We start from the raw sequence: 27,199 nt of genomic DNA on the forward strand, positions 1-27,199 counted from the left end.
AGTGAAATCCTGACAGTATTGAGTGTTCCTATCTATGAACATGGAATATCTATTTGTTTAGTTCTTTGACTTCATTCACCAGAGTTTCATAGTTTTCCTCATACAGATCTTGTACATATTTTGTTAGATTTACACTAAACTAATTCATCTTTTGGGGTGCTAATGTATATGGTGTTGTGTTTTTAATTTCAATTTCTACTTGTTCATTGTCAATATACAGGAAATGACTGATTTTTGTATATTAACCTTGAATCCTGAAACCTCAATATAACTGCTTATAAGTTCCATGAGTTTTTTTTATCAATTCTTTTAGATTTTCTACATAAATGATCATGTTCTCTGCAAACAAGATAGTCTTATTTCTTCCATCCCAATCAGTATACCTTTTATTTCCATTTTTTTGTCTTATGCATTAGCTAGAACTTCTAGTACAATGTTGAAAAGGAATCATGAGAAGGAATCAATGTTGAAAAGGAATCATTAGCCTTGCCTGGAACCTGATTTTAGGGAAAGCTGCTGGGTTCTCATCACACCTGTTTTTAATGCTCACAGTAATAGATCAAACAATACAGTATATATAAGGAAGAGGTTAGTAATTATCTCCACCCTCTGTCTCAATCCTTTGAAGGAATCAGTGTTTGTTAAAGGTCTGTGATATCCTTCCACATCTTTTTTTTTTTTTTTCTAAAGAAAACCCTTATGCAAACATATATAGTTTTTTTGGTTTGTTTTGCTGTACAAAATAGGATCACACTATAGATATCATTCTACAACTTGCTCTTTTCATTTATAATATATCAGAACTATCTTTCCAGGACAAAACACCCTCCAAAATATGGATATGCCATTTTTTATTCAAGTATCCCCCATTAAATGGACTTCATTCTGCTTGTCTCCTATTTTTCACTATTGCAAAAATATGGCAAGAAATGTCTCTGAATGCATAAACATATGAACTAATGTGTATATTGAAAAGATTGCTGGCCTCAAAGATTGTGTACACTTAATATTTTAATAAACTCTGCCAGATCACTTTCTAGATGTATGCAGTATTTCATTTCCCCACCATCTGGCCCTCATATGACAGTATATTTCCCCATATCTCATCAGCCTTAGATATTACTCATCTTTTCAATTTTTTGTCAAATTAATGTACAAAACAGTTATAACTCACTACGGTTTAGTATGTATTACCCTAACTGCTTATGAGTCAGAGCACTTTCTATATGTTTATTTGCCATATTCATTTCTTGTTTTATGAATTTTGTCTTCAAATTCTGCCGCAGCCTTGTTTCCTAAAGAGTAGAGTTAGAGGTGAAACTTAAGTGCTATTTCTTTGTTTGGAGGTGTGATATCAGTGGTCTGAGTGAGGGGGAAGCAAAATGAAGCAGAAAAAGATGAATGGTGTATCACTAAGCTCGGCCGTGTTTCATGAAGAACCCAGCTAGTTCTCCAGCATATAATAGGTCTCTGGACAGAACAAACACCAGAATTTGGAAGAATCCATTGGAGAGGGGGATGAAGAGGGAATTTATCTGCCAGCTCTCTCCTCCCTTGTTTTGAAATTTGATCACAACTCCACAGAACTTATTTCCCCCCTCCTTCTGCCTATCCTTGTTAGCAGCCACTAGGGGAAGTCAGAGTTTAGGCCTTGCCAGAGCTGTATTTCATACAACTCAGAAAGCCACTGAGGATATCTTCTTTGAGTTTTGGTTTAAAGATAGCAAAGCACAGTAGTAGCTAAGAGTTCAGAGCTCAGGCACTGGAGCCAAACTGTCTGGTTTAAATCCCAGTTAAGGGCTTCCCTGGTGGCACAGTGGTTAAGAATCTGCCTGCCAATGTAGGGGACACGGGTTTGAGCCCTGGTCCGGGCAGATCCCACATGCAGTGGAGCAACTAAGCCCATGTACCACAGCTACTGAGCCTGCGCTCTAGACCCCGTGAGCCATAACTACTGAGCCCGTGTGCCACAACTACTGAGCCCACGTGCCACAACTACTGAAGCCCGCGTGCCTAGAGCCCGTGCTCCACAACAAGAGAAGCCACTGCAATAAGAAGCCTGCACACCGCAACGAAGAGTAGCCCCCCGCTCACCGCAACCAGAGAAAGCCCGCGCACTGCAAAAAAGACCCAACGCAGCCAAAAATAAAAATAAAAAATAAATAAATTTAAATCCCAGCTAAAACATGTACTAGTTACATGACCTTGGACAAGTTACTCAAGATTTCCATGATTCAGTTTTCTTCTCTGTAATAGCTTCATAAGACTGCAGTGAGGATTAGTTAATCTTTATGAAGCATTTAAAACAGTGCCTGGCACACAGTAAGTACTCTTTGCGAGCTAAGTTAAATAAATAAATGCTACCTTTGGAAAATGAATTAAGCATCTTACCTTAAAAAAAAAGCTTCTGGAATATAATGAACAATTCTGATTGAAGAATTAGAGAGAATTCAGCTATAAAATCATGAATGCCTGGTCCTTTTAAAAATAGCAACTTTTAAACAATTTTTCTAATTTCTAATTACAGTTAGTTATTGGTCTATGGAAGCTTTCTACCTCTTCTTGAGTCAAATTTATTAATTTATTTTTGTTATAAAATCATACATTTTCAGGACTTCCCTGGTGGTCCAGTGGCTAAGACTCCATGCTCCCAATGCAGGGGGCCTGGGTTCGATCCCTGGTCAGGGAACTAGATCCCACATGCCACAACTAAGAGTTCGCATGCTGTAACTAAAGAGCCCGTGTGCCACAACTAAGACCCAGCACAGCCAAATAAATAAATAATTTTTAAAAACAGATGAGATGTAAAGAAAGGAAAGGCAAGAGAAAACTATCATTTGAAAAAAAATCACACATTTAAAAAAATTTTCAAATGTATTACCATGGATATTAATATAATATTGTCCTCTGATTCTTTAACTCTCTTATATAGGCAGTTCTGCTATACCACTTATTCTAAAAACATGAATTTGTTTCAACAGGATTGGTATATTAGGGAACGATCTAAGCAGAGCTCCAATTAACACAGCTGCTTATGCATGATTTTGTCCTCCAGAACACTTAAGTGAACACAGAAACCTGAACCCAGCAGAACCAAGCCACGTAGGAATGCATAACACACACACACACACACACACACACACACACACACACACACACACACACACACACACACACACACACACACACACACACACACACACACACACACACACACACACAACCTCAAACATCTACCAGCTACCTCAGGGTATCACCCCTTGACAGCCACACCTATGTTCACCTGGTGTTAAAACTTGGCCTTCTGCTTTCAGATAACCTCCTCCCATCAGTTCAAAATAACTCACAAGCCGCAACCTTTTTTTTTTTCCCCTATTTTTGGGCCACACCGCACGTCATGCGGGATCTTACTTCCCCAGTCAGGGATGGAACCCACGCCCCCTGCAATGGAAGCGCGAAGTCTTAACCACTGGACCGCCAGGGGAGTCCCAGGAGCTGCAACCTTTCTGAGGTCCACTTCCACAAGCAAATTTCAGGTTTTTTTCCAGGTAAAGTTCTGTATATATCGTAATGTTTATGGATTCCCCAACCATTTAACACACGTGTAAAAACTGTGCTAGCATTTTAACGAGTGTCCTATCTTTATTTTTTACATATCACCAGCAAAGTTGGTTGGTTTTTGTTGTTTGGACAAAGTTTTTGAGTATTGTGTCCCTATTTTCCCCATATGTCCTATGGTTTTAACTGTGTGATTCTTCTGCACAGTGCAGTGATTTTAAAAAACATACGTTGTGTTATAGCAGAATTAGGTGGTTACAAATATAATGTGGTTGTATCTGTTTTCTTATGCTTAATAGCATCTGCTTTTTATTTTTATAGTTTTCCTTAATGACACATGCTAGGAATTTATCTATTTTATCAGTACTTCCCAAAACCCAGCTTTTGGTTTTATTCGCTGTCCTTTTGTCTTCCCTATCTCTAATTTCAGGATTTATTTTTATAATTCTCTCTTCCAACCTTCTTTTGGTTTATTTTTATCACTTGTTCATAAATTAAACTGAATGCCTCGGTTCACATGTATACATCTTTATTTTAAAGTAGTAACATTTTAAGGTAAAATTCTCTAAATATAGATTTGACTGTATTCCATAGGTTTTGATACAAAGTTGCTCGCTTTTAAAACAATTTCTATATTGTTTTATGAAATACAGAAATATATCACTTGTATATTCATTTCCTCTTTAAATTAGCAGTTCCTTAGAAAAAAAATCTTAATTTATAAGCAGTTACATTTATGCCTATTTTTTGTTAATTTCTAGTTTTATTAGCTTATATTCAGAAAACATATAACATTTTTACTTTTTAGAATTTAGTTAAGATTTTTCTTTGTGGTCAAGATTAATGATTTTATAAGTGTTCTGTAGGTGAGAAAAAAAGTATTTTATCCAAAGTTCTAAACCTATTTGTATATCCGTCCAATGAAACTTGATGATAATTTTCAAATAGTGTATATTTTTACTTATTTTTTTGTCTATTTGAATTTCAAATTCAGAAATACCTGCACTAAAGAATTGTGCTTTATTTTTAATATTTAATTTCTGATTATAAAAGTAATATGCTTACTATAAACAAAAACTATAGAACAATATCAAGAAGGGAATTTAAATTATCTATATCTCTACCAAATAGTGATAAATATTGTTAATATTTTGATTATTTTGTTCTTCAATCTTTGCACTGGTATACATAAGAACACAACTGGAATAGTAGTACTATTGAAGCATTTCCCATGTTATTAAATATTCTTTGAAAACATAAGTTTAATGGCTACATAATATTCCACTGGAAGGCTATATAAGATTTCAACTAATTAGTCCCTGACCATAACATTTCTAAAACACCAGTTCTTATTACTATAAAAAAAAATGAGATTATCTTTATAAATAATCTTTGTCTGTTTTTATGATGGTTTTCTTTGGATGGTTTTCTAGAAATGAAATTATTGATATAAAGGTACAAATAGTTCTAAAGCTCTCATTGCATATCACCAATGCTTTTTCTAAATAGTTTGTGTCAATTTATGTCCCCTCTTTCAGTGTACGAGAGCCTATTTTATTCAATTCTAGCCAATTTGTAATTCTAAAATTGCTATTCCTTAGCTAAAAATAGAATTAAAAACCTTTAACACTTTAAAATGTTTATAAGCCCTTAATATTTCCTCTTTCGTGACTTTTTCTGCTATCTACAGGATTTTAGTGTTTTTATCTATTTGTATATGCTTATCACAGATAGTATCCTTTCTCTATCATATTTTAAGCAACTATTTGTTGTTTTCATTTAAATTGTATTCAAGCAGCTTTTTCAGAGTGAGAAATTTTGAATTTTATGTAATCAAATATGATATTTTCCTTTGTGATTTCCACTGTTTTAAGCTTACATGTTCTTCCTGATAGAGACTGTTTATAAATGCCCAGTCTGTTTACTTCTAGCCTTTTGTTTTCCTTTTTTAAAGCTTTACTTTGTACATTTAAAGGTGCTTTAAGCTCCTGGAATTTATTTTGGTATAGGACAAGAAGTGAAGATTAAAATCGAAAATCGATCTTTTTCTTAAGAGAAAACCAACTGCTTCAGCACTATTTATTTAAAAACTTTTCCCATCCACAACTAATTTCTAATGTCTTCTTTACCATATTTTATGTTCTTACATATAATTGGGTCTCTTCAGTAGTTATCTAACTCTGCTCTATTGGTCTGCTATTCTATTCTTGAGTCAAAATGAAAATGACTTAATTACTGCAGGTACAAAATATGTGTTAAAAAATATATATGTGTTAACACAGAAGCTATGTGTGTCCTAATTTCTCTTCTTAAAAAAATGTAGCTAGATGATCATTATAATAACCTTTTTTGTGACAAAAAGAAAGATCACATTAAGAATTTTGATTGGAATTGCACTAAATCTCTAAATTCAGGAAGAACTGACATTTAAAAGTCTTCTTTTATGTATATTCACAAAATTTTATAATTTTCTTCAGCAAAGATTCACATATTTCTTTTTGAGATCATATTTAGATTTTTGTTAATTTCTGTGAGTGGGATTGTTTTTTCATTCCTCGGTAAACTGAGTAAAAAAAAAAGACAGATTTATGATTGCTGTTTTTGGACTAAAACTGAAAAACAGTGATATCACAGTTCCTGGGAGACACTATTGACCCACTAAAAATCTTGATTTGTGGCAGCTACAGTGACATGATCAATACAGGAGAGGGTACAAGGTTACATGGGACATTTAACAACTGTAACTGCCAAGGCAGAATGAAGCACCATTCCATTCCTAAGATTTAGAAGGAAAGGAAAAAGGCATGCTTCAGATCAAATTAAGGAAAGATAAGAAAAGAGAGAAAAACTGGCAAGACTGGTTATGTCCCAATGTTAAGGGCTGTTACTGATAGAGCTTTGGGATGGCGGTGCAGCAGAAAATAAAAATGGAGTAATGCCATTAAGCTTCTTCATACATTTGTCAACACTTTTCTACTACTCCTCGTCTCTTTGAATTCCTATGAAAACCAGGTCCTGCAGAATGAGTCAATCAGATGGTAGTATTTCTTTATTTGGGCAACATCGTACTGAAAGGAAAAGTTGCCAATATGCCCTGTCATTAAAGACTGTCAACAAGGCCTGTGCTTGTGTACACAAATGCCGTTCTCGACCCTCTCGAGGCATGTTTCACAAGAACGATGATTATTTCCTGTGGGTTTATAAAAACTCATATGTCAAGTAGATACCAGGGCTCTTGTTTGGTAACAGAGGTCACCAGCTCAGGTCAACTTCACCTGAGTCAAGTTGTTCCTCAGCTTTTTGTCAATCTAAGTAAGAGGTCAACAGGCAGTACTTTCTGTTTTCACTCAAATGAAAGGTATGTTTGGGCTTTTTTTCTGGTCATCCTTAGACTCCTACACATCACAAGTTCCAGGGATGTCCTGGATTCTTCTGGGAAATGCAGGAAATAACGGAACAGCAGACTAGGATCCAGAGTGCCATGCTGCAGCTTCTGGTTCCATCCAGGGACCAGGCAGGCATGACAGGAGCACAGTATGGCCCAGGTGCTGGAAGAAACTAAAGTATCCACACCCCTTCAAAGACACCCCAATTTTGTGTGAATGTCAAGGCAGCAGCCCTCACCCTAGACCAAGTATATTTCCTGACCAGTTTTCTTTCTTTCTTCCTCCTTCCCTCTCTCTCCTTCTTTTCTTACAAAGTGATGTTCAACCACTGCAAAATATAAGAACTTTTGAACAATCGATATTAATTAAATTAGCAAGCAAGGGGCTTGCCTCCTCTGCTGTTCCCACGGTTATCCTGACTCTCTGAGTTTACAGTAAGGGAATGCTACACAGCTCTAAGCACGGCCCACCTGCTCACTTATCAAGCTTCAGTGAAATAGATCCTGAAGAATTCTAATAATAGAACCATGGTATCTTCCACATTAAAAATATATATAAATATAAAGTTTCTTGCTTTAGTTGAAAGTTTGCCAATGAGCTCTTATTTCTTAAAATATAGCACTACTTGAGGGAGTAGAAATGTCTAAAATCAGATAATTCGCTACTGAGTCTTTGTTGTGTTTGTTGTATATCAGAACATATAAATTGATTTAATGCTTGATAAATCTAATTATTATAAGGAAAACTGAATCAGAGTCTCTGTATAGGTCTTCCTCTTCCACAGGGGGAAAAAAAAAGTCAAACTAACCAGCAAGGTCATACGAAAAATAAACAGGAACTCTTAACTCAGTCCAAACGTGATGAAAAATGAAGGGAGGAATGTCATCAGCTTAACTACCCAGCAAAAGTGTCACAAAGTACACAGCTCTGAGGTACTCCTCTATGTGTGCCTATGCAAAGCCATTACTGAGGAGAGGTAATATATGAAATATATGAAAAGTTTCTTGAACACATAGGTACTACATTTCTGGTTGGGAACAGAGGTGTCTTCTTCCTGCATCTGCCTTCATAAAGTAGAAATTGATCTAAAGCCAAAATCTTGTTGGGAAGCTCAATATTGGTAAAATTCTCATTTTACATTTCCATGTAAAATCCATTTCTGCTTCTGATTTAAAAACGTTCAGGACATTGTCAAATATATTACTTAGTACCTCAATTATTAATTTACATGAGGGTGACTGACATTTTTTATTGTGGTAAAAATACGTAATATTGAATTTACCATCTTAACCATTTTTAAGTGTACAGTGGTGTAAAGTATATTCACACTGTTGCACAATGTATCTCTAGGAACTTTTTCATCTTATGAAACTGAAACTCTATACCCATTAAACACTAATTTCCAGCCCTCCCCCAGCCCTTGGTAACCATCTTTGTATTTTTTATTTTTTTATGATTTTGACTACTTTAGATACTCCACATGAGGACCATCATACAATATTTGTCTTTTTGTGACTGGCTTATTTTCACAAAGCAAAATGCCCTTTCAGAAAGCTTATTTCATCAATGTTGTAGCATGTGTCAGAATTTCCTTCCTTTTTAAGACTGAATTATATTCTATTATATGTATTTACCACATTTTAAAAAATCTATTCATCTGTCAAGAGACATTACACAACACTGTAAAGCAACTATACCCCAATTAAAAAAAAAAAAGAGAGAGAGAGAGAGAGAGAGACATTTCGGTTGCTTTCACCTCTTGGCTATTGTGAACAATGCTTCCATGAACATGGGTGTGTAAATGTCTCTTCCAGATCCTGCTCTGAATTATTTTGGGTATATATATTCATAAGTGGGACTGCTGGATCATATGGTAATTCTATTTTTAATCTTTTAAGGAACCACCATACATAAGAAGGTGACTGACTATAAATTCAGTATTAGAAAATTCTTAACTACCCTTATAACTGCCTTCTTTTTTATTATCCAGTTTCATGATTAACAGTGTCTCCTTGTTGCGCCTTGGCTACCAGGTAGTTCAGAATCAAATTCAAGTCTTAATCATACAATCTGTGCTAGTCCTTATAATCTGCACACTTGTGTTACTCTGTATGTTTCACTCGGGCTCTCTTGGTTGCTGGGAACTCAAACCAGTAAAGAAGAGAGGATTTACTGTAAAGAGACGGGAAGCGGTGGCCACTGAAACCACACTGCCACTTCTGTCTCTCTCTTGCAGGCTCAGGGCCTCTCTCCTGTTATCTCTGTTTTTTTCTACTATCATTTCTCAACCAACCAGTCCCATCCAACAACTCAGCTTCTGTTTCCTCATAACTGGAGCTTGCATGTGGCCATCACCACCCCTCTGGCCCCTCTCTACGTGACCTTTCAACTTTACCTTCACCCACTGGCTTGCTCTCTTAGTACCTCCAGGTTCAAATTCAAGGCAGGAATCTGACCAGCCTAATTATCTTTTCTCACTAGGACCCTAGCCAGCCCATATAAAGCCCCTAGCCAGCCTCTGGGCTAAGCATCCACTGTAGGAGGTCACCTCCGCAGAAGGAGGAGTGAAGGAGTCTGCATCTCATCCATGGGGTTCTCATTTGGCCTTTTTCTACCAATATATGTCTTGCTCTCTCTTTGGATTTGCTTTCGATATGTGCTTTATTTTTCCTTTCTGCACAAGATCCAAAAAATTCAAATCCCAGAAGGATGATGCTAAGAAAGAACCTCGAAGATTCTCATGTTCTTACTTATGGCTGTCTCCACACTTTACCAATCAGTGGCCTGCACTTTGCACCTTTTAGTTGTCGTTTTGTTTAATCAGCAGTTCTCAAACTTTCGGGTCTCTAGTTTCCTTTACTCTTAAAAATTATTTGAGGACCCCATGGGTTGGATCTATTGATATTCATCATATTTGAAATTAAAACAGAGAAAATTGTAGACTATTAATTCATTAAAATAACAATGTTAAATTTATTACATGGTAATATAAATAACATACTTTATGAAAATATCTATATTGTGCAGAACAAAAAATTAAGTGGAAAGAGTGGCACTGTTTTCCATTTTTGCAAATCTCATTAATAGAAGATAGTTGGCTCTTCGTCTCTGCTTCGGTAGAAAATGGAAAAAGAGAAAGGCAAATAGCATCTTAGTATTATTATGAAAACAGCTTTGACCTCACGGATCACAGTTTGAGAACAACTGGTTAAGTGACTGACCTGACTTCTGGTTTTGATTAACCTTCACTCAGATTCTGCCAATTTGCCTGGAGAGTTGAGTTATTCTTGTTTGTTTTTAAATTATGAAAAGAGGCTTCGCTGGCTACCAAACGATGCAACATTCTCTCCACCCAGGAACTGGGAGGGTAGGAGCCTTTTCCCCCTTCCATGAAGTGCCTAATGGCCCCAATCTTTTCTGACTACATGCATTTTAAGAAGTGGGGAGAAGGAATGCTTTAGCTGCAAACCCCCAGCCTCAGGTCTAAACTTTGTAAGAAACCCTTAGTCATATTTCTAAGAAGACTAACATGTCACATTACTTGGAAGCATCTGAAGCAAGAGAAAAGATAATTGGGGTTTGTGTAGCAACAGCAGCTGTTGGCCTCTCCAGATTCAAAATATCACCTACAAAGAAACAAACTCAGGTTTACAAATTCTTTTGATAAATTCTCCTTCAGATACAGGTTTAGACACAAAACACAATTTCAAGGCTTTTCCTCACATAAACACAGGTCTACCTACTCTCTCTCTAGGCCTGCCTGGGAGCTTAATTGTTTACCTGTCCTCACCTTTCTTTACATCAACAGTAACATGTTTTTGTGCTTTCCCACCCCTAGTCCTCCAGCACCGAATGCAGGTAACCAGATGCAGTTGGTTTTTCAATAATACCTCTCCCAAGAGGATCGAAGGGAGGGAGAGAGAGAGAGAGAGAGAGAGAGAGAGAGAGAGAGAGAGAGAGAGAGAGAGAGAGAGTAAAAGGCAAATGATACACAAGTTTAGATGTGAGCACTTCCATGGCTCCCTCTGGCAAATTTCAGAATCTTAAAGACAAATGCTCTTGGAAGTCATTCAGTGAATAGGAATAGCCTGCTCAAGGCCAAAATATGAAGCCAGAACACTGATGTATTCCACAAAGTCGCTGAAGCGTTCTGCGTCCCCATTACACTGCACAGATAGTGAAAGAGACTGAGTACTGTAAAAACACACACACACAATAAAAATCCTGCCATAATATTAACAGCAAATCACATGGGGGATCAGTTTACATAAAGGCTAGTTGTTCACACCTACGTTTTAAACAAAAAAAAAGGCTCAAAACTTTTGACAAAATTGTTCTGAACATAAAAGTTGCCTGCTGAAATTGAAAACTGTTTATAGGTGATGTCATGAAGTTTAGTGCAATAGCCAAGGCTGGCAACTACTGTTCCTACTTATGAAAGCAGCTGGTGAAAGAAGTTTGGATCTTTGGTTGTTAAGTTTTGGATTTCTTGAAATTTTAGAGTTTGTAAGGGGTCCTAGCACAATGACTCATTCTTTAGATAAACTGAAGTCCAGAGACACTAAGGGACTTATTCAAGGTCACAGGTGTACTTGATTGCACAACCCAGGTTTGAAACTTGGGTCTATCTCTTGAATTTTTTATCTACTGATCTTTCAACTCACATAAACCTCAAAGAGGCTCTTCAAAAGGGGGCTGAAACCAGGTGAATGTCTCACTGAATTTCTATGAGCAAAGGAAAATATTACAGGGCAAATTCCGAAATCACTCCACTCTTCAGAGAATCTGGATGACAATACAATATACAACAGACATGAAAGAAAGATAAGCACCAAGTACCACTAATACCTCCTTCATTATCCCTGTTTCCCAAGTCTGACACCTTGAAGCAGGACCAAGGAGTATGTCATGGGCACTGACCAGTCAGGACCCAGGCTGGCTGTAGACAGGAGCAAATGATGTAAACTAGACCAAAACGAGCTTGGCCTGGGAGTTATCTTCACCAATTACCCTTTCCCTCCACTCAATTTCTCCTACACATTTAGTCATCAGATTCTCACCATCCTTCTTGAACCCATGCCCCTGCCAGTGCATTTCCAACTAAATGACATTTGTCCTTGACAGTGGACTAAACATCTCTCACTACCTAGCCTCTGCTGGAGTCTCTCCTTTCCCAAGAAACTGTTCCCTTTCCCCAATCTCCAACACTTTTCAAACCTAACTTTCTGGGCAAGGTTGAATAGTCTGCATTCGTACGATCACCCAGGCAGAATAGATCTTTCCTTTGCTGAAGTTCAAGAGACACTATAAACTCTTTTATGATATTGATCAGAATCTTCATTAAATTAGAGCTATCGCTGATCAGATTCTTTTATCCTTCCCTATAGATTTTAAGTTGAAAGGAATGGAATTTCTGTTGTCTTAAAACAGTATCTCCCATAGGTCCAACATTTTTCCCATTATACCACGTGTGAAAGTTAATAAATATTTTAAAATAAAGGAATAATCACTTCTTGTTTTTTAAAAAAGAAGTATGTCAAGATTTTAATTGTACTAATATTATAAACACTCCTGCCTCAGGTTCTTTGCACTGGCTCTGCCTCTCTTTTAACACTTTTCCCAGGGACCTCCCTGGTGATCCAGTGGTTAAGAATCCATCTTGCAATGCAGGGGATGCCAGTTTAATCCCTGGTAGGGGAACTAAGATCCCACATGCCACAGGGCAACTAAGCCCGTGCGCTGCAACTACTGAGCCCGAGCACCACAACTAGAGAGCCCGCATGCCACAACTACAGAGCCCACGTGTTCTGGAGCCCACATGCCACAACTAGAGAGAAGCCCATGCACTGCAACGAAGAGTCCATGCCACAACAAAAGATCTTGCATGCCACAACTAAGACCCGATGCAGCCAAAAATAAATAAATAAATAAATTTAAAAAGTATACAGAGGGCCTCCCTGGTGGCGCAGTGGTTGAGAGTCTGCCTGCCGATGCAGGGGATACGGGTTCGTGCCCCGGTCTGGGAGGATCCCATATGCCGCGGAGCGGCTGGGCCCGTGAGCCATGGCCGCTGAGCCTGCGCATTCGGAGCCTGTGCTCCGCAACGGGAGAGGCCACAACAGTGAGAGGCCCGCGTACGGAAAAAAAAAAAAAAAAAAAAAAAAGTATACAGAAGACAGGGGCTTCCCTGGTGGCGCAGTGGTTGAGAGTCCGCTTGCCGATGCAGGGGACACGGGTTCGTGCCCCGGTCCAGGAAGACACCACAAATCAATGTTTTACTTCCTAAGTCAATAGGAAAGCAGGGTGATGTGTTGCTTTTTAATGTTAACTGTCCCTAACCATGGTCTCTGTGCTAAAATGTTAAAGTATCTTTTTCTGGATTGAAATTCACAAATTTTCAGCCCTGAACATTATTCAAACCAATAAATATGCAGATAGCAAGTAGTGAGCAAAAGTAGAAAGCAAACATTACGTATAGTTAACAGTGCTGTACAATATATAGGAGAGTTAAGAGAGTTGAGTCTCATTACCAAGGAAAATAAATATTTTCTTTTTTCTTTCTTTTCTTTTTGTTGTATCTATATGAGATGATGGAGGTTAGCTGAACCTATTGCGGTAACTGTTTCACAGTATATGTAAATCAAAGCATCACGTTGTATGCCTTAAACTTAGGGAGTGACGTATGTCAATTATTTCTCAATAAGACTGGAAAAAATTACGTATAAAATCAGTTTTACTAGCCCAAAATGGTGCTCACAAGAAACAAACTGGTTTAAAAATTATGAGTTTTTAAATATTATCTTTAAACTGAGGTGGCAAATAATTGCATGAAAAATAATACTCTTTAATTTCAGATATAATTATTAACCTTACCAAGAAGTAAATTCAAGTTCATCTTTTCTTGAAATGAACAGAATTTCTGTTATAAAAATAATGATTACTAGTTTTTGAGGCCTTTATATAAATTACCTCATGTAATCCTCACAACGACCCCACGAGGAACGTATTATTATGCCCAATCTACAGTGCATAAATTGAGGTTTCTGTGAAGTTAACCAACTCATCCATCATTATTCAGCTAAAAGATGGTCGGGCTGGAATTCAGATGCGGTTCTCTCTGGGAGCCAAGTTCATGCCTCAGCCACCAGGAGGTCTACCCTTGCTATATGAAGGCAGTGTGTTAACAATGATTTTTCCCACGAACTCTGAGTAAGCTCTACCTGATTAAGGGAGGGAAAAGAATTAAAACACCGGCTTCCTCCATATCAGAGAGCTGGTGGCAAATGAGGGCTTCTGTAAGGATGACTAGAAAACAAGAATGCAAGTGAAAGGAGAAAGAGCTTCTGGATGAAAACATGGAGGAAACCGGTCTGGTTTTTATTCATCTGGAAACTATTGCTGAGCTTCCAATTCATGCAAGCTCTGGACTGGGTACTGGAAACGGCCACGTACAGAACGTGGCTCCTGCGTTCAAGCTGCTTGGGCTAACAGAGGTCAAGAAAACAAGGGAATCAGCACTGACTAAATCTGTCCTATATACCAGGTACTTTTAGGAACTATATATGTTATTTAATACACAATCATATAGATGAAACCTACATGTGAACTAATAATTATCACGTAAATTCTGAAGTAGAAATTTGAACTAAATGATAGAGAACTCTTAAGAAAAGCCTTTGGCGCAGTGGTTAAGAATCCGCCTGCCAATGCAAGGGACACGGGTTCGAGCCCTGGTCCGGGAAGATCCCACATGCCGCGGAGCAACTGAGCCCGTGCGCCACAACTACTGAGTCTGCGCTCTAGAAACCACGAGCCACAACTACTGAGCCCACGTGCTACAACTACTGAAGCCCGTGTGCCTAGAGCCCGTGCTCCGAAACAAGAGAAGCCACCGCAATGAGAAGGGTGTGCACCGCAACGAAGAGTAGCCCCCGCTCGCCTCAACTAGAGAAAGCCCGTACACAGCAACGAAGACCCAACACCACCAAAAATAAATAAGTTCATTAATTTAAAAAAAAACTTAAAAAAAAAAAAAAAAGAAGAGCCTTTGGCGACTTCCCTGACAGTCCAGTGGTAAGACTTCCCGCTTCCACTGCAGGGGCCGTGGGTTTGATCCCTGGTTGGGGAACTAAGATTCTGCATGCTGCACGGAGTGACCAAACAAAACCAATTGAGGATGTGTGTGTGTGTGTTATAAGTTTAAAAAAAAAAGAAGAAGAGCCTTTGAACCCCATACCCTGGAGGTAGGGCGACCTTCTCAGAAGAATGTGTTTGGGGCTTTAGGCTACTTCTTAAAGGTGGGAGAGGAGTTTCTCAGGGCAGGAGGTCAGTAAGGGATAACACCTCTTTTTAGCAAGGGGACCCCACGTACAAGGGCAAGCAATAAGCCTGATATTTGGGGAGGAGAGTTGTGGTATATAGGGCTGACAAAGTGGGCAGGAATCAAGGAATTTGGACTTTATCCTTCTGGAAGTTATGGAGAGTTTATACCCAGAGGAGTGGCCTAATTACACTAGAATTTTGGATACCTGACGGCAGAGTAGCCGGGGGCTGAGACAAGAGACAGGAGGACCAGTCTGGAGTATATTGCAATGGTCCAAGCAAATGCTGCGGCAGACAGAAACCTGCAAAGTCCTCGTGGAAGGAGACAAAAGGGGAGAGTCTGGAAGCAGCTCTGAGATAGTCAGGCCAGGGCAGTATTGCTGTGAGGTTTGGGGGAAAATTTGGACCTACTCTAACTCCTGTTTCTGGTTGGGTCTACTTGGTGATGCCATTTACTGAAGGAATAAGGAGAAAGAGCATATATTGGGGAAAAGAGAATTATTTCTCGTTAGAATATGCTAAATCAGAGGTGTGCCGGAGACTCCCAGGTAGGAGGAATGCCAAGTAAGCAGCTGGAGTCTGAGTTCAGGTCCAGGAGGACAGCATGGGCCAGAGCCTTGCAAGCTGTAGGTGTAGGATAATTACAGGAGGAGGTCACCGACAAAGAGCAGGCAGCCCAAGGTAAAACCCTGGGGAGCATCAGCATCTAAGGCTCTGCCAGAGAAGGAAGAGCCGGTGGGAAAGCCTGGAGAGAGCTCAGGGTTCACAGCACCCCACTAATTAACCAGCCACCACTCACCAAACTGCAGGTACCCTTCTAGGTCCTCTCTCTCCCATCCACGACAGATGAGCTTCGGGAGGAAGAACCTGCCCTTCTGTTTTGACTGCTCCGCAATACAGCAAACCAGGTGGACCTGAGTGATTGCAGCCAACGGAAAAGCTGTTCTGTTTGTTCTACGTGGGAATATAGTTAGCAGTCGTTTTGCAACTGTGTAAATTGCTTCAGTGAGCGTATGGTCTAATACTGATGTTTTCTTCCTACACCAAATGAGTATTTATAAAAATGTAACATTTGCTGGTAACTGAGAGCAGAGTCATCCTCCTTCTCTAAGGAGGCGAAACTGGAGATGAGTAGTTTGTGGCGCCTACCAAGTTCAAGACGTGGTGCTGGAGGAGCGGTAAATACATGGGGAGGGGCATCCACTTTGGAAACAAAAACCCCTCTGGGTTACCACCGCCCTGAGTCAGCAGCATCCAACCACAGTGAAACTGAGAAACACAAGCCCGGCAGTGAACACCAGCACTGCACCCCAGGGACCAGGGCGTACCTAATGCTACCCCCCTCTCTGCTACCATAAGCTTCTAGCCGGCAAGGGGGTAGCCTGCTTCCAAGACTATCAGATTAAAGAGTAGGTGTAGTCACACCAGGTGGTGGCAATCCAGCAACCGGAGGGGCTATAAAAGAGTAACTGCTTCCTTCACACATGTTGGCTCTAGTGAGTTCTCAAGCTTTACTGCAAAGGAATAAATGTCAGATGGTTCTTTTAATTTCTTTTTTAAAAATTTTGTCTTAACATCTTTATTGGAGTATAACTGCTTTATAATGGTGTGTTAGTTTCTGCTGTATAACAAAGTGAATCAGCTATACGTATACATACATCCCCATATCCCCTCCCTCTTGCATCTCCCTCCCACCCTCCCTATCCCACCCCTCTAGGTGGTCACAAAGCTCCGAGCTGATCTCCCTGTGCTATGTGGCTGCTTCCCACTAGCTATCTTTTTTTTCTTTTTTTTGCGGTACGCGGGCCTCTCACTGTTGTGGCCTCTCCCGTTGCGGAGCACAGGCTCCGGACGCGCAGGCTCAGCGGCCATGGCTCACGGGCCGAGCCGCTCCGCGGCATGTGGGATCCTCCCGGACCGGGGCACGAACCCGTGTCCCCTGCATCGGCAGGTGGACTCTCAACCACTGCGCCACCAGGGAAGCCTTAGCTATCTATTTTACATCTGGTAGTGTATATATGTTAGTGCCACTCTCTCACTTCGTCCCAGCTTACCCTTCCCCCTCCCCGTGTCCTCAAGTCCATTCTCTACGTCTGCATCTTTATTCCTGTCCTGTTCCTAGGTCCTTCAGAACCATTTTTTTTTTTAGATGCCATACATATGTGTTAGCATATGGTATTTGTTTTTCTCTTTTTGACTTCACTCTGTAGGACAGTCTATAGGTCCATCCACCTCACTACAAATGCTGCGGTCAAGGTACTCTGGGAGGAATGCCTTAAAGGTAATTGACATGGAAATGCCACCTCAGCCCCTCTGGGCTCTGAACCTTGCCATCTAAACGACAGTGACATGAGAACCGTGGTCGGGCTCTATAGTCTGTATAAGAGATTAACTCAAAATAAAAACTAGCATAGTATGTGTGCACACAGAGAATATTATTCTCACACGTCTAGATGGAAATGGTTAATAAAAGATTTGTGATACAAGACTGATCCCTAGTGTTGAAAGAATACTTGCAGGACCATAGATAGCTCTCTGGACATTTTGGCCTATAAAATTCAGATTCCCAAATGAACAGAAAGTGGTAGAGCTCTCAATGGCTGGTAACTCACTGGGGTTAGTCAGTCCACTGGAGGAAGGGTGACTCTTGTGATGAAAAATGTGCTACATTCTCTGCAATCTTTAGGGTCCTCTCAAAGCTCAACCTTTTCCTGAGGGTGATGAATGATAATAACTTGGATAACAAACTTTTTTTGCAGAAAAAAATAGTATTTGATAGCCCATGTTTTACAAATCAGTGGTAGATTACTGTAATGATGCAGCAAAGATGGAAGATGGAACCAGAAATAAGTTGAAGCCTCCTAAGGAGTGTTCCATCACTAAGACATTTCCTCCCCTGGTAACTGGCCTGCTAAAGCCACATGACAGAGATTTTAACCAAAGCTTCCTAGTTCCTGCCAACTGAAGACACTGCTGCCCCTGGTGACAATAATGTTGATAAGAAGCTAATGTTGATGGGGCACTTGATGCATACCAGCCCTGTCCTAAGAGCTTTACGTGTATGTCATACAATCCTCATCACAACCCTGTAAAATGGATACAATTATTATCCCTATTTTACAGTAAGGAAACTGGGGCACAGAGAGTAAAGCAACTAGCCCAGGGTGACACAACTTGTGGGTACACAACTGCGATTTGACTCCAGCAGTCTGATTTCAGACTTAACCTCTTACATAGTGTCTTAACCTCTCTATATTGTCAACCTGATGGACTCTATCTACTCATTCACTCACTCATTAATTCATTCTATAAATATATGCAGAGCGCTTCTAATTCATGGGCGCTGTATTGGATGTTAGGAATGTAAGAGAGTCAAGCGGACATAGCTGCCGCCTTGAAGAGCTTATGCCGGATACATGCAATAATCAAATAATCGCATGAAAGACATAAAATACAAACCATGACAACTGCTACAGAGGAGGGGCGCTCAATGCTATGGACACTTATAATCTGGGGACACGAACTGCTGGAAGATCAGGGAAGACGTCCCCAAGGAAAGGAAAAGTAAACGGAGATCTGGAGGATGAGAGTTAAGTAGGCGAAGAGAAAGGAAGCACACTCCAGGCAGAGGCCCTGGGAACAGAGGGAACAAGGTGGGCATAAGGAACTGAGAGTGGCAGCTAAGTCTGAAACTCAGGGAGGAAGGGCACTGTGGAAAGCGCGGCTGTGGAGGACAGGGCCAGACCCAGTAGGGTCACATAGGCCATGGGAAGAATTCTGGCCTGTGTGCTAAGAGCAAAGGGAAGCCTGAGAGAGGTCTGGCAGAGGATATGTCAAGATAAAATGTGTATTTTGAAAAGATCCTTCTATAGCCCCAATATAGAAAACAAAGTGGAAGAGGCAGCGCAGATGTGGGATGACCAGTGGGGGGGGGGGGTCCAAGGAGACGATGGAGCAGGATAATGACGATGGTGGTGGTGGTGATGGTGACGATGACGATGATGATGATGAAGAGAGAGGGGAGCTGAGAGGTATTTAGGGGGCAAAAATCCATAAATAATGTACTGGACAGAGTCAAGGGAAAAGGAGGAAAGTAACTCCAAAGAGCCCTGGCTCGTGCCACAGGATGGTCAGTGGTTACAGTCACTTAAACAGGGGACACTGAGAAAGACCAGGTGAGGAAAAGACCAGAGGAGGAAAAGGAGTCTGATTTTAGACCTGATGAATTTGAGGTTCTTCTGAGATATTCAACAGAAAATATTAAGAAGGAAGTTGGAATTTCAGAGAAAAGGTCTGGACAAAGCTTAAAAGTTGAGAGTTACGATCACATGGGCAGCAAATGCAGCCATGACACTGGCGAGGCTGCCCAAAGAGAGGAGAGGTGGGGGCCTAGGAGGGCAAATGTTGAGAAACTCCAACACTGAACCAAAGCTGGTCCGAGGACATCCTGTGATGGAAACAGAGACAAAACAGCCAAGGAACAGGAGGAAAGCCAGCAGAGTACTGTGTCGTGGATAGACATGAAGAGAGTATTTCAGGAAGAAACAGCAGAGCTAAGTGCTGCTGGGAGGTCAAACATGATGAGGACCTAAACATGTCAGTTGTACAGATGCATGTGGAGAGCTTTTATAATCACAGCCAGAGCTGTTTGGACAGACTGATGGGACTGGAGGCCAGATGGCAGTGGTTTCAGTAAAGAGGGGAAGGAGGAAATGTAGACAGCAACTACAGACAAGTCTTTGGAGGGCTTCCCTGGTGGTGCAGTGGTTGAGAGTCCGCCTGCCGATGCAGGGGATACGGGTTCGTGCCCTGGTCCGGGAATATCCCACATGCCGCGGAGCGGCTGGGCCCGTGAGCCATGGCCGCTGATTCTGCGCGTCCGGAGCCTGTGCTCCGCAACGGGAGAGGTCACAACAGTGGGAGGCCCGCGTATCGCAAAAAAAAAAAAAAAAAAAAAAAGGGCAATCTGGGTGTTCCTACCAGTACTCATGCTACAGAATTGGTCTAAAAGGGGGATCAAGAAGTTCTTCAAAAATCCATATCTGTAATGGAGGTGCCACAAAATAATTTGTGGCCAAAGAAAGCTCTTGGCATATGCATTCAGTACTACTTGACCAAGTTTTTAGATAACATTCAGGTACTGAACAAAAGACAACAGGGCTACCTATACAATGACACAATTGGAAGAGACAGGCTTGTCCTTGAGAGGTTCTAAGAAGGTTGGTGACCCACACAAATACTGAAGGGACAACTCCCATGATCACAGTAAGTGTTTTCTTTGACAAAACCACCTTCAATGAATTATACTGTATGAATAAACATAAGCAACTGGCATGTCAGCACTCAGGGACTCTTGTTTTGCTAAGCAGAAAGATATATATATATATATATATATATATATATATATATATATATATATATATATAGGTATTTAATATTGATATATAAATATTTATACATATTTAAGTTTACTATAACTTATTAGCACAAGCTCAGAAGAGAATGGCCACCTAACAGTCTATAAAAGGAACTCCCCACACTAGAAAGCCCAGGACCATAGAGTGATGAAATGACTCAGAAATGATGGTCTTTTGTGGTAGAAACCATGGGAGAATGAGAAAATGATAAGCTAGTGTAAGTACTGAGATTATATAAGAGTTTAAAAGGAAGCCCTACAGATTCCAGGTCCACATTTCTCTGAACACAGGACCTCTTGAAACTGTCTTCAAATCTAGCCTCTGTTGACTTCATGATTAGGATACTTTTCATGTATGGTACCACATTAGAAATCCTGGAAGGCAGGGAAATTCCAGAAGCAACATCAATTCTTCTCTAAGTACAAAACCTGAAATGTGCCATGATGGTTGACAAACAGGAGCCAGTCGGCTAGAGCACTGTTGTCTCTGAGCCAATCAAGGTGAAGGTTTTAAGAGGACTTTCCCTCCAGCAAGAGTGGCCCGACTGTACAGTCAGCTTGGGTACAGCTGAAGTGCTTTATTCATAAGTTACTTCTCTTCACTGCAGAACGTGACCTCACCATTTGGGTTCAGTCCCTGTAGGCTCATTACAACCCACAGCAATAAACAACTCATCCAAAACACCTTGTTACATTAAAGGCTCAAATTCTTTAAAAAAAATTTTAGCAATGGCCAGATGCACGGAATAACACAAGCTTCCAATTCATTAGTGGCCATCCTAGGGCAATTCCTTGCGACTGGGTTGTCCTAGTTGTGTGAAGCAATCAGCCTGGTGTGATAAGAAAATCTGTCCAGTGATCAAGGAAGTCCTAGTTCTGCCACCACTGTCTTGACACGTGACCTACCTAATCTATATCACTTAATCTAGGGGAAGGTGGCATTAGATAGAAGAATTAAGGTCCCTTTCAATTTTAATCTTTTCCTATCTCCCCCTCTTTTAATATCTTTAGGTACCTCTTCCCAAAGGCATCATTTTACACATTCACAGAATGGTTTCCTAATCAATTGGTAGGACTCTGTTAGGGAAATTCTGTAGATACAATATTATTACCAGTTGTACTGAGTTGAACAGTGTCCTCCCAAAATTCATGTCCACATGGAACCTCAGAATATGACTTTATTTGGAACTAAGGTCTCTGCAGATGTAGTTAGTTAAAATGAGATCATACTGGATTAGGGTGAGCCCTTCATCCAGTGATTTATAAGAAGGCCATGTGAAGACAAAGAGACACAGAGAGGAAGCCAATGTGAAGATGTGGGCAGGGACCACAGTGACACATCTACAAGGAAAGGAACTCCAAGGATTTCCATCAGTCCCACAAACGTTCGGGAACACATAACGTTTCTACTTAGGTTTTTTTAGTTGCTTTCTTCACGTATCTATGTTATTAATTTCAGGAAGCAGCATATGGACATCAAATTCTTCTACACGCCCAAACCGGTCATTTAAACACACGAAGCACTCTGTAAATGCACACAATAACACTCAACTGTTGAGAGTAATTTTATCCTGCTGGTTAAGTGCCCAGCTTTGGTTGTAGCATCTTGATGATGGGAACTGAAATGCCTTCTCTCCTTCCTTCAACAGACCTTTTACAAAACATCTATAGTGGTCCAGGACAGAGCACTGAAGCATACATGGTCTCTGCCTTCATGCAGTTGACAGTCTAGTGAAGGAGACAGACCCATAAACAAATGGGGCAACAGGAAGGATGGAAAGCCTTTAACAGAGGCAGGAGTGGCTCCTGGCCAGCAGCATGGGGTGAGAAGAAAGCCCAGGCTTCAAGGCACACAGAGTCCCTAGCTTTGCTGAGAGGTGCTTCCTGGCTAAGTGAGCTGGAGAAGCTCGTGAACTCTCTAGGCCTTAGTCTCCTTATCCGAAAAATGTGAGTAATACCACCTACATCATAGAATTAGTGTGAAGCTGGAATGAGGGAATGTATGTAAAGCAGAGTGCCTGGTACATAGTAGATACTCAATAAAGGTTTATTCTCTTTCCTCTTTCATTCCCTTGAATAAACTATGAACTCTAAGAATATAATAACCACAAGAACTACCAAAACAGTAACAACAAAGCCATACATGGTCAATATCATTTATTTTTATACAATAACCTCTATCCTGAGTGCTAACCATTATACACAGCAATTATTTCCTCTCATCTCAATCAAACTTCCCATAACACATGTATGAGATTAATCTACAAAGAAGAGAGATTTTATCGTTTTGGGGCCTTGTTCGAAAAATCTTCAGTGACTATGCATTTATCTTGGCAAAATTTTAATAAAAATTTTGGCACCCTAAGAGTTGTGATGAAGAAGAAAAAATATATTTATAAAGATGAGCATCATTTTTTTTCCCCCATGCCATTCATCTTGCCTGAAATACCTTTCCTTCCTGTCTTTAGCTAATCGAATCCTAGCTCACATCCAGTCTCCATGGAGCTGCCCCAGACCATTCTCTCCTACTCTTATCTGACCTCACTGCCTTGCCAACATCACCCTCACTGGGGTGCTTCTACTTTTGCTGTTATTTTTGTTACTGTGCGTTAGGTATTTCATAACTTCATTTTTCATTTTGCCCCAACTGAATAAGTTCTTTGAGACCAGGAGCCACATGTTAGAATTGAGCATAATCTTCTTCACACAGCTGATATTTATATATTTGTTGGTTGGCTAGAATATATGACTCATCATGACAGAAAAATCTAAAGTCCTGCTTCAGTATGAATAGCAGTTAGCACAATCTGACTTCTGTCAACACTGAAACAGAAGGCATTTCTGAAAACTCAAACTCAGGATGAATTAAATTATTGGCATACCTTCTTCCCCTATGGAAGTTAATTCCATTGTGAAAAACATTTTGAATAGCAAAAGAACTGTATCAATAAACTATTTCAGAATTTAAGCAGGTACTTATTACAACCAGCTATATTAATAATCATAGTGTTTATACTTTAGTCAACAACTTATTTAACAAATTATTCACTGAGTCCCTAATATGCACAAGGTACCACACTAAGATCCACTGAGAGAGGAGATGAATAAAAGACTGGCCAGTTCCTTAATACTCAACAATTTAATGGAGGAGACAGACTTGAAAACCTTTTACAAAACAGGTTAAATAAGCAATGTGATATAACTAAACTATTGAGTACTGTGTGTGATTAATTTTAATTTTACTTGGGAGGTCTCAGGACCCACCTGTCGAAAGGAAGGAAGGAAGGAAGGAAAAGAGAGAGAGAGAATGAAAAGATAACATGTGAACAAGACCTTGAGAGATAATCGGGACTGTAGACCAAGATGGCAGAAGTGGGTTCTGGGCTACACGATCAGAAAGAACAAAAGTTCTAGACATGAAAATATACCACCTTCCTTTTTGCTTCTCTCAGTAGGTGATCTAACTTGCTACTTCATGAGAAAAATAAAAGGTCATTCCTCCCTTACATCTCAATACTGTCTCTTTCTTTCCCTATCTTAAAAATGGAAAGTCTCCCCATTCTTTCCCAAAGCTAAATTCTTGAAATCGTTCTGGACTCTCTTGCTGCTCATCTACTATCATTTTTTTTTTTTGGCGGTACACGGGCTTCTCACTGTTGTGGCCTCTCCCGTTGCGGAGCACAGGCTCCGGACGCGCAGGCTCAGCGGCCATGGCTCACGGGCCCAGCCGCTCCACGACATGTGGGATCTTCCCGGACCGGCGCACGAACCCGTGTCCCCTGCATCGGCAGGCGGACTCTCAACCACTGCGCCACCAGGGAAGCCCTACTATCATATCTTGTTCTAGCACTCACCCTCTCTCTCTCCCCTTCCTTTTGTGGCCAAACTTCTGAAAGAATGGTCTGCATTTGTTATCTCTACTTCATCTTTAATACAGTACTCAGTTACACAAGGTTAACTGCCTCTTAAATCTCTTTTATTCAGTAAAATAAAGTGAAATAAGGATTTACTTTCCAATTTCCTCCTTTCTGTGTTTCAAAATAAGTTAACCAATAGTATTTCTTCCAAAATGTATTTGCTATATTCAAGGAACAGAAAACTTATAGTCTCTGGGAAGGATTTCTCACATCCAGAAAGTAAACTATTAAACAGCTGAGACTCTGTATAAGCATTTTCAGTAAAGAACCAGCTATTTTTGTAGTGATCAATGAGAATTCTGAACCTTAAACACCCTGTTCTTTCACTGTATCATTCCCTAACACAGAGCTCTTTACAATTCTTCAGATGAGAATAGGTACGTTATACAACTCATCTTCTTCAGCAACGTAGAAGAAATACTTTTAAGGAAATTATTTCATACAAGCCAGGTCCTTAATCTTTTTTAGAAGATCGGGTAAGGTAAGATTTGGTATCTCAACACTGAGCTGACACACCTAGAGAATCATTTTAGTCCGGTTCCTGATTTAAGTTCTGATTCTCTGGCAGTTTCATTTACTAAAGGAATAATGGCTAAGACAGCCTCTCTTCTTATTTACAATAAATAGCCAGAACTCTCCATAACTTAGTTCGCTCTCAACTTGCCTTCAAAGCCAAATTTATCGGTACCCACTAACCGCTTATATTGATTTCAAAAATACAAAGAATCACCTATATGCTATACACACATAAGCCTTTTCACAGACAGTGAGTGTTACACATACTATTGTACGAACTGCTGGGCAATAAAAGGATCTCAGCTCATTTATTCAGATTTTCCTTTGCGGTAAAACTTCAATTCACTGAACAATCCAGTTATCTCCCCTTATCTTTTAAAAACAAGTTTATCGTACATACACCCCACTTATTAAAAATGGCTCTCCTTAAAGAAGACAAAGGTCTGTATCATGATCTTCTCTTCCGTCCTCCTAAGGCACAGGTTTTACAGATCTACAATGCATTAGATCTTATAAGACTTCCATAAATATTTGTCAATGGACTGATTTATATGTAACAATATTGTTAAAAATTTCCATAAAGATCACCAAACAAGTGTTTTGACTAAAGATCAAATAGCAAATGTCAGGCCCACCTCTTCAGACCCCTCAGGGGGGTTGGGTAAAGACTAGAAATGGAGACCCACATTCCATGTGCCTAAATACGTAAAAGTTATAAATCAAGCTAAACTATTAAATATGGTCTCTTCCTCCAACCTTGACAAATATACCTTCAACCACCTGGAGGCACAGGTACAAAGTTAGAATTTTTAGACCTCTTGAAGTTCCACACCATAGTGCGGTGACACGGGAGGGCCAGCCCACACCCCCTTTCCCATTCCCAGCTCTATCGACACCTTGAGGGGCCTTGCCCACACGTGCGGACACCTATTCACCTCAAACCATTGCCCCTGGGGCACCTTCAGGCTAAGGGTACATTTATTAGTTTTATCCTCCTCTGGATTGACCCAGGGAAAAGGCCCATGCAGGCCCTAGAAGCAGGCCCTAAGCTGTCTGGGAGCAGGAAATTCCAGAGTCAGGTACCCAGAGCATGGAGCTGGGCGGAGTGAGGGCTTCGGCTGGGCACATGCCTCTGGCCCCTCAGATCCCTCATCCTGTGGGGAGGTGTGGTCAGGAGGGTCCTCTAATTCCTAGGTCCCAAAGCAGGGTCTCTAAAGGCAATACTGGACAATATACCAAAATGGAGAATTTACCAGATCAGCTGTCTTACTAGTTAATATATTAGTTGAAAATTAATATGCAAAAATATGATTAAGTAGTAAAAACCTGAAATTCCAGTCTCTGATCACTTCAGTTCCTTCAAGATCTAGAACCAAAGGGTCTACTATTTATCTGGATCTACCCGACAGACTAAATCTAGATTCTCTGCTTTCTTAACAAATTTGTACAAATTGACAGAATTCTATTCACCTGCTAGAAGGTGTTAAGAAGATAGCAAAGAGCAGAAAGAGGAAGGAGGACAACATCAAGTATCAAAGACGAGATCAGACACGCAGGTCCAAGAGAGCCAATTCCCTCGTGTTCTGTCACTTGCGTGGGGAATCGTGTGACACCACGATTAACCATCTGATCAAAGTCACTAGTATCACAGCTTGCTCTTGCCAACCCGCAGATCATGTAGTTCACACCGTGGCGTGGTAATGCCCCTACTATTCTAGCCGCTGTGAACGTGTAAGTCAAGCTGAATCTCGTCAGCATTTAAGCTGAGACTGATGATAGCTCTCCCTGCACCTCACCAGAATTTGCTGCACTGCAATTTCCACTTAACTTAGCAAGAAATTAATTTGTTAATTTGAAAAAAAAAACTAATAAATAATTCTCATCACGATACACATATACATACTCCACAGGAAGGGAAGTATTTCAACTGAAAATCTTATTTATGTGTACTTACTGAGATTGTACCATTGTCTAGACCTATGGACAGTCTTCTTGTTTCCGGGTTAAAAGACATGCATGAACATGGAGCTGAAAGAAATGAACATGTTGATGAAATTAACAAAACGATGATTCTCATGGATTCA

The 27,199-nt window shown here is 40.2% G+C and overlaps 1 protein-coding gene across 1 annotated transcript in view; it reads right to left on the minus strand.

Annotated features, from left to right (window-relative positions):
- WDFY2 (WD repeat and FYVE domain containing 2) overlaps positions 1 to 27,199 on the minus strand; it is a 169,712-nt gene that overhangs the window by 60,872 nt on the left and 81,641 nt on the right. Inside the window, exon 3 of the mRNA XM_082602061.1 lies at positions 27,070 to 27,143. Within this exon, the coding sequence (XP_082458187.1) occupies positions 27,070 to 27,143 (74 nt within the window). The remainder of the gene's footprint in view (positions 1 to 27,069; positions 27,144 to 27,199) is intronic.

This window comes from Mesoplodon mirus (assembly GCF_964341445.2).
Source record: "Mesoplodon mirus genome assembly, chromosome: 17".
Taxonomy (NCBI): domain Eukaryota; kingdom Metazoa; phylum Chordata; class Mammalia; order Artiodactyla; family Ziphiidae; genus Mesoplodon; species Mesoplodon mirus.